Source organism: Siniperca chuatsi, linkage group LG11 (assembly GCF_020085105.1).
Source record: "Siniperca chuatsi isolate FFG_IHB_CAS linkage group LG11, ASM2008510v1, whole genome shotgun sequence".
NCBI lineage: Eukaryota > Metazoa > Chordata > Actinopteri > Centrarchiformes > Sinipercidae > Siniperca > Siniperca chuatsi.
This window is the reverse complement of record NC_058052.1, coordinates 3,471,664-3,480,921: the sequence shown is the minus strand read 5'-3', so window position 1 is coordinate 3,480,921 and position 9,258 is coordinate 3,471,664. Positions and strand designations below refer to the sequence as shown.

Below are 9,258 nucleotides of genomic sequence, written 5' to 3'. Positions count from 1 at the left end.
TACTAGTAGAAACATCAGCACTGATGTTCTGTTAAGCACAACTGTTAAGTGTCACGGACTCGCCAGGCTCCACAACACCACAAACACAACGCACCCCCTCACCAGAATACTAATCAGAAACACCTGTCACTAATCACACACCTGAGATTCATCTGCATCACATCACCCCAGTATAAAACCACCTCAATCAGTGTCCGGTCTCGTTTGTAACAAGGACAGTACTCGGTATCCTGCAACCCAACGTCTTGGACTCCTACCTAGCGACAAAGAGTGTCTTCCCTTCTCCTGAGCTCCAGATTCCTGCCCTGTGTTTCTCCTGTCTCCAGTGTGTGTGTCTTCTACCTTGGATCTCCACCTTGGCTAGCTAAAGGACGGTATCAGTCCCATCATCCATTCATCTACTCACTGTCTGTTTACATCGTTTGTAATAAAACTACCTGTGTCTCCATCTTGGTATCTCCGGCCTACTCTGTCCGTAACATTAAGATTATTTCCTTTGTGTTTATTAAACACTTGCAGTCATCACATACTTGCATCTCCAATTTGAGAGAAGCGCGGCATGCATTGTGGCACAGCTCGTTAACTTCATTAATTATTAAACACTCCCAACAGGATCAGTCAGGATCTAACAGTAATTAGTGTTCTGTGTTTTTTCTATACACCAGACTGGTAAGATAGTACACAGAGATTCCAAGAATAAAACTGCTGTCCTCAGTATGTCCTTGAGCTCCATCAACTCTATCAGGACATTTTTAGTGGCTAAAAGTCCAACTATCATTTCTTTTGGAGGGTCAAAATCTTTCCTCTCTGTCCTGTCAAGTTACAATTTTTAGTTTTGCTGCTAATGCAAAATATGATTACTTTCTTTATATCGTTTTAATTGTCATTGTTTTTCAATACATAATCCCCAGATAAATCCTAGAAATGCTTCTGGCCATGCACTGATATTGTAAAGAAAGAGAATTTTAAAAATGTCACTAAACCAGGGTTTTACAGAGTTGTAAAATACTGACGGGTTTTTTTCTGGCAACAGGATTGTGTCAGAAGTAAGAAAATAGATGCTAAACTGCAGTTATAATGGTCAAAAGTAAAAACACATTAAAAGATATAAAGAATAACAAAATATAAACAAACACAAAAAACTAATTCCATTGAAAATGGGTTTCTTTATTCTGAGTAACAAATTGCTTAAAACTTTTACTTGTACTGAGCAGTGAATCTGTTTGACAATCAGTGACAACAGCTGCCATTGTTTGGATTATAAAAAGTAAAAATAAATTCTTTTGGAAAACAAAAACAATATCATTACCTTATAAACAGTCAGTTCAGACACCACACTAAACTAACAGGTACTCAGCATTTGGATTGCAGTGTATACCTCACCTGTGGTTGGAAATCACATTGAATCTTGGAAAACAAACTTTTACATCTTAGTTCAATGTGGTAGCACAGAAATCTGCACAAAGGTCACTCAGCTGGCAGATTTCTTTTGAATGTGCAGAAAAAACATCAAACGTACAGTATATCTAATGTTCCATTACCAATATAGGAAAAAAGAAAACAAAATGAAAACAAATATAAATAGCGCTTCATACAGGATTAATAATAGCATGCAAATTCTGTATAATGCCCTCTTATCCATTCTCAGATATTGTTCTAATCTGACGAGTACAGAATTTCAAACCAAAACAAATGATACATCAAGATGAAGAGTATATTTTTTCTACGTATCTATCTTCTTATGTTCCAAAATTAAGTACAAGCGGTGTGACCTAAAGAAAAGATTGTGCAACTGCTGCTGTAAATACAAAGCAGAATGTGTTAACGCTTCACTTGAAGAACACTGTGAGGCATGAGTACATTATCAGCATCAAAGAACTCAAGGCCTTTAGTATTAATTATTCTGCCAGAAGACGTACGTGCATAGTACTGCGTACTATGTATAGGAAACAGTGTCATAGCTTGCTGTGATTCATGTGTTATGCACTCATTCTTTTAATGTTCTTGTAATGACTTTAATACCATGGCCACAGAAAACACTAGTTTCTGATTGGCTTGCAGAAGTCCATACTCAAGATATATAGAGTTGCCAAGTGGGAGGAGCTGCTAGTTTTGTCGGTCAGTTTGGCAGCTATGAGAAGCTACTGTCAGACTCTCCATTTCTTCACTGGAAAGACAAGGAGTCTGGTGGAGCTTTGACAGTCACTAGAAGTACATTTATAGTTTCTATGTTGTAGCTGGGCTAGCAGCTCTACTACGAGAGGCTTTCTACTGTGTGTGTGTGTGTGTGTGTGTGTGTCTGTGGGGGAGTGTCAGTACATAGCCGTAATCTCGTTCATGTACAATGTTGTTTTCCTGCCAGCGCTTAACATTGCTTGCTAATGCTAACGTTACCAGCAGCACTGTATGACAGGCTCAAATTGGGACCATTGGTAGATAGTGTTCTTCTTTTTATACTTGACACAGCAGTGGGGGGGGGGGCAACATACATAATATACTTTGGAGTCTGGCCTATTTCATCACAGTTAGGGAGGGGTGAGAGAATTCGGCTGAACTACACTTTCAAATCCATGAGATTGATGCAGCTGTACAGGTTGTTGAAAGTCGATTTACAGAAATAACAATTCTTCTACAATACACTGATGTTATTTCTTCGATTATAGCGAAAAACATTACGTTAAACTGCTCCTAGCAACCGCTACCATGGCTTGTGGGGTGACTAAAAATTATGTTGGAGGGACGGATATGTCCCTACTGATTGTTTGGGGCAAATTGAACAAAACAAAATAACGCTCCCAAACAGAAATCAGTTAACTTAAACTTGATGTCAGACTGATGTCTTGACTTGTCAGACTGAATGAATTAAGTGAAACACAAAGGCAGTCCAATTATCAGGCTAATGGCCTCCTCCATTACTTTTTTTATATCTGAGTGCATTATGGCTTACCTGAAGAGCTTATCAAGTGAACTAAATAACACATAGTGCAGAGTCTGGCAGTAAGTCTGTCACACCAACCGCATGTTGCACAGTTACAGCTTTGATACAAAACCAAAATGTATATGTGTACTCTTCATGTAAAATGAGTCGAATAATGCCTTTATTTGGATTCAGCGCTGATAAAAACACATTTTCTGGATGAAGTTCACAACCTGTTGCAGATGGTGAAGAAAATTTATATTCTTATATACTTACATAAAACATAAAAGATTCTGTAACCCAAATTCATGCGCAAACATTTTGTGATTCCTGCTTTGTTTGCAGTGTATTACATAAAGAGTACACTTTTACATCTCTATAGGTTAAAGATACAGAAAGGTTGTGACATAGGAAACCAAGTAAATGAAGCAAATGAACAACTTGCTTTCACTTTCAGATATAAATTGTTGAATTCTGAAAAAATCAGGTAGTGTATCTTTAAAATAAAACATTTGATGAATACTACATTGCCTGACAGGAAAGTTGGTATTGAAATGATAACTATAAACAACACAATAAATGACCAAATTCTACTAAAATGTTTTTATAAAATCAGATGTTATCAGTTGTGAATTGTAGTTATGATCCCTTTTGTATGATGGCTGAGAGAGCTCAGGGCACTGTGACTGTGAAAACATACAAATACACAAATAAAAATACAAGCAGATAGACAAAACCCAATTAAATACACTACCTCAATTAAATAGAAAAAACACAACCAAATGGACAAAACAGTGAAAATTGTGATAGTTTCTTTCTGCTTTGAGCTCTCTCTTGGCCACTGTATTTTTGCTTTTGAAAGGTTTCTTTTTCAAAGTAAAATTGATTCAAAAATTACAATAATAAATTATTTGGATCATGTGATTTTCAGGCTATTTTCATTCACACATACAACTTTTGTCATAAATTAACAATAGGTACATCTCATCCACTAAATAGTTTTTGTAGGTCACTTGCACCTGTTGAAACAATGAAACCATTAAATTTCTTAAAATTTCAAACTACTGGACTCAAAAACAACAAATAATTAAAAGTATTGACACGATTTTGACCTATGTCTGTTTACAAGGCAGCTGTCAATATGACATAAGGAATGCTTCTGTACATTTCTTTTTCAATGAAATAGGAAAGTTTTTTGTGTGTAACACACTTAAAGGGCATTTTTAAAAATTTATTTGCATGTACAGTAACATCTGTTAAAATATTCCAACTGTGGTGGGGTTTTGTTTTGTTTTGTTTTTGTCTTTTTTACTAAATATGAATTTCTATTCAGAGGGACAAAGCAATAAATATTTTGAAAAACACCTTTGTCTACTGACATTTTTTGAGTCCAATAATAAAATTATTGTATTTGCATGCAATACATCTTATTGCATATGATAGAGACTGGATATATGGAGCATGCAAATGTGAAAATAGTAAAGCCTTACAATGTTTTGGCCAAAATAAATTTTCAAAAAGTGTAAATGTATCAAGAAACAATTGTTAATCTACATAATCAGTGTATAAATACTGCTCATTGAGAGTTTCAATGCTTATTCAGTACGTAAAATTGTGTTTCATCAATGCAATCTATTTACAAAGACTGAGTACTTTTATACATACAACCCTTTCTCTTATATTGTACAGTACATACAATTACAGCATTGAATCATGGTGTCCTTCAACACCTCAAAAAAGTAATTAATATCATATATGTGACCAGGCATGAAGTGTGATGCTGGTTTCAAAGTATTTCCTACACAACACAATCATTGAAACAAAATGTCATAGCTGCATGTAAAGGGATTTTTGAAAAGGCAGTCTGATAATATCAAGAAGGAATCATCAAGAGGGTCTCCCTTTGTTTTTTGGTTTTTGATGGAAACAATGGCATCTATCTGCTCTGTGAGCTGCTTTGAATTCTTTATCACAGTTACAGTATTGATGTCACATCAAACACAACAAATAACATGTGTTAAAGTGTCCATGCCTCGCTTTCACTAGGAGTTTAATAGATCAAAGTGTATGCAGTCAAAGAAACACATCAGTAGGTACAGTATCTACCTGTGGCTGTGATGGTTATCCTGTCCAGAGAGTCTTCAATAACTAACTAAAGGATGGTGCAACGTCTCTACTTTCCAGGTTTATTGAAGTTAATGTGCCCACCACTGCCACTGGAGCTTCCGACGTTACTGGCCCTGTGTCCAGCCTCCTGGAAAAATGTTGAAATGCCAACTCCAGGTTTGGGTAAAAACCCAAAGATATTTACAAATGTCTTCAAGTTTCCTTTTTGTGGCTTCATGGAGGCAGTCTCTGGTAGCCCTACTTCTTAGCCAGTTGGAAAGGATGTTGACCCTTTAAACATATGTGTGAATACAGCTTAATCACTTCAGAAACACAAGCAAAAGAAATCAGGGATGTTAGAATTTGTAATGCATAAAAGGTAATTAACATCAGTCTTCAATGTCAACTAACTGTGTTGTAGCAGCTAGATGTTTCTATCATGAAAGAGCACTGATGTTTACTTGTCAATGTGATGGTGCATTAAACCATGCAGGTTATTAAGTTATTAACATCATTTGCCTTTTTAATATGTCATTTGAATTTATTTGTTAGATGTGTGTTCAGCTGGAAGTTATGAAGCCCAAAATGATCTTCTGTAATGTGTGTTGCATGGATGGTTTGGTTGATCTGGCTGTTTACAAGACACATGTTTATACTGCCAGAGTGAATAAAAATGGTTTGTCCACAGTCAGCTAAAAAGTGATTTATAATCATTTAACCAGCTGATTTGTTGATCTGGAAGCTGTTTTATAAACATGAGGACATTACACAAAATAAGTCCATGTCATGCAAAACTGGACTGATCTTTTTATGTATGATTTACCTCATACAGACATTTGATTGTATGAAAACCAGCCTTCCCTAACGCAAGGGTGGAAAAGGTTTGATTGTTGAAACATAGAAACATGGTGTTCTGTAGTTATATTGTGTTCTGGTCTAGGGACTACTTTGATCAAAACAATCTCAACACAAGACATCAGTGCAAATTGTTGAGTCTACAAAGAAGCGCTTCCTTTTAATTCCAGGATCTAAGGTGTATGAGCAGCAAGTCTCCAGTCTTTCCCAAATTAAGAACCTTGGGATTATATTCAATTCAGTTTTAACCTAAATAGTGTCAACAAATCTGCTCTCTCCCCTGAAAAACTTTCTATCATCAGATTCTGAAAAATACAGAATGTGAATTCCTTTTTACCAATTACCAGCCAATTAAATAACTGTAATGACCTCTTTGTTGGACTTCCCAAAAGACCAACTAGAAGACTGCAGTTAATCAAGAAATACTGCAGCCTGGTAGAACTTTAGGTAGAAGCTATGATCAAGTTATCCCAATCTATCCCAAGTGTCTCCACTGGTTGACATTCAAGACACATTGGGGACAACTGTGGCTTGGTGGTAGAGCGGGTTGTCCACCAATTGAAAGGTAGGCGGTTCGATCCCGAATGATTAATTTCTTTCAACTGATGAGCAGTTGGCACCTGCCATCAGTGCACGAATGGGGTGAATGTGATATGTAGTTGAAGTGCTTTGAGTAGTCAGAAAGACTAGAAATGCGCCATATAAGTACAGTCCATTTACATTTTAAAGTTCTTGACACGATATATGTAATGCTTTAAATGGCCTTGCTCTAAGGCAGGCTATACCAACCCGTTCTCATTCCCAGGTCATCAAATACCGATGTTTTGTCACGCCCCTTGGCGTCTCACAAGGTACCCTTGAGTGTCTGTATGAGATGCACCAGGCTTTCAATTAACTCCAATGTAAACTCATCCATGGCAAAAGAAACTTGGCAGTCACGTGACATGGACACAGGCCAATAGAAAAGAAAATGACAAAAAAAACTTTATTTCTCAGAATTGAAGGAGTAATAATTAAAACTGATGGCCATAACATTAACATATTGTATTGTTTAATTATCAAGGACATCTTCGTGTTTTTGTGTTGAGAAATGTTGAGGAAATCACTGAAAGAAAACCTTAACATGGGGATTAACAGTGAGGAAAATACTTCCGGGCGACAGGTCCTCAATTCTCCAATGGGACTGATGCTCACAGCGTCTTATAGCGCTGCTGTCAGGTTAGTATTGGAGTGAACGGATGGCCGGAGCAGTTGTTCTGAACCTCTAATATTGCCGTGGATGAGTTTACGTTGGAGTTCATTTTACAGCCTGGTGCTTCTCATACAGATATTAAAGGGTACCTTGTGCACCTGTATGAGACGCTGAGGGGCGAGACAAAATGTCGGTATTTGATGACCTGGGAATGAGAATGGGTTGGCTATATTGTCAGGTCAGTGAAGCAGGTCAACAGATTCTGGGTTCCTGAGTCCCAAATTCGCGCTCAGAATGTAGTGAATTTTATTCATTTTATTTAGTACGCCCCTATGGAACAGCCTGCATTAATATCAATCATTTAATATCAAACTGAAGAGCTTTCAGTGCCTACATGGTAATATTACATTTTCATGTGATTTGCGTCTGGTCTATATATTTTTTTTTGCTGTGCTGGAAATAGTTTGTCATGTGATGTCATACCATTTCTGTCATTCCCAGAATTCCCAGAACTGCCACCAAAAAACAGGACTCTTGATTGCACAGGACATCGTGACAGCTGTTTATAAAAGTGTATGTTGAGGGATCATTCCTTTAGATTTAAAACATTCAGTCCATGCTGTGAGGCACACGCAAATTCAACTTAAAATCAAAGAGGGTTACCATTCTTCAGAGACAATCAGCAAACCAATATAAGTGACCAAACCCCTGTATAGACAGGATTAGATTACATAGAGGGTTGGGCAATATAAACATTACTGGAGAAAATCTAGCATGTGAGCAGTTATTTTACACTTTAGACTTCATCCAGTAAAAACAACATAGGTAAAAGCAGTTCCATCTAAACTGCATTCCCTCAGATTATTGTTGGTTCTGTTCCTTAAACCAATATTTTTTTTTTTTTGCCATTTGTAGATGATAATTAAAAATCAATCAATCCTGTGTCACTGGAAATTGCAGTGGTTTAAATCAAAACTGCCTACTGAGTAAGACTGATTGCGAGCACAGGTTGAGCTGAACTGCAGCTAAACCTAATGCATGATGAAGTTACCTTATAAGTGCCACCCCACATAGGTGAATCAGAGGCATACCCGCAGAATTACGCTGTACCTCTCAGAAAAGGAATTGGGTCTCAGATTTCTGATTATCCACTTCAGCTGACCATATTACTAACTGCTGAGGAAAGAATTTAGAAGTACCACCGGCACAATACAGTGCATGTTTTATCAGTTATAGGCTAGTTGCACCTTTAATTAACACAAAAATACCTTTTTTTATCAGTCTATACAAATATATACCATATCCTACAGCATTTTGACTGTACAATAATAACTCTGTCAATAACCTCTAAAACATATACAGTTTAAATTACAATTCACCGGTTTGGTTTACTCTGTACACAAATGATTGTGTCAGCTCCCTGTGAACCCTGAGTATGTGCTAATGAATTCTAGAAGGAGGTTCAGGGTTCCCTTGTGTAAGCACAATCGTTATCAACATTCATTTGTCCCTCTGTCAGTTAAACCGATTAATGGGCGACTCCTGGAGGATAGACAGAAGAGTAGAGAGGAACTCAGATAACTAGGTTTTTACCATTGTGTGTTTGCTTGTAAGCATGTGAAGTGAGACGCGTTTGTTTGCTTGTAATTTATATACTAAGATGTGTATGTCTCCAGATGTATGCCATCGAACTTTTGTAGTTTTTAATAGAGTGAATGGCTTTGTGACTAATATATATTTTTTTATCTCTGGGCTAATGTTTGCATGTGTGTTCTTCTTGAATGTGTTTGATTGAGATGTTTGATTGCAATGCAGCAATTCCCTTAATCCAAGACAATTATCTCCTATGGGAGACAATAAAACCGAACCGTAACATTACATGTAAATTACCATGTATATGGTAATAAATGAATGATTTTGTTAGCCTTGTAGACTTAGTTGACTGAATAATTTGTGTGGCAAACTTGTCTACATTCTTCACATCCCTCAGGTACTGAACTTCTGCTGCTGCAATAATTAATACATCTCTAATACACCTCTTTAGTTTGTCAGATACAGTAATAATAATAGTAGATTTAACTTAAACCTCAGATACAGTGATCTCTAGTGACATTTATGTTATTTCTACAGGACACAACAGCTGGTTTAGACTAAACCACAGGTACAGTTTAAGAAGCAGCTTCTGAGG

The 9,258-nt window shown here is 36.8% G+C and overlaps 1 protein-coding gene across 30 annotated transcripts in view; it reads right to left on the bottom strand.

Annotated features, from left to right (window-relative positions):
* Positions 1 to 1,146: 1,146 nt before the first annotated feature.
* The window catches only part of col13a1 (collagen, type XIII, alpha 1), a 174,782-nt gene continuing 166,670 nt past the window's right edge, over positions 1,147 to 9,258 (bottom strand). For all 30 annotated transcript variants that reach the window (XM_044213813.1, XM_044213798.1, XM_044213781.1 and 27 more), the window contains one exon: positions 1,147 to 5,314. In XM_044213813.1, the coding sequence (XP_044069748.1) occupies positions 5,282 to 5,314 (33 nt within the window). In that variant the 3' untranslated portion in view covers positions 1,147 to 5,281. The remainder of the gene's footprint in view (positions 5,315 to 9,258) is intronic.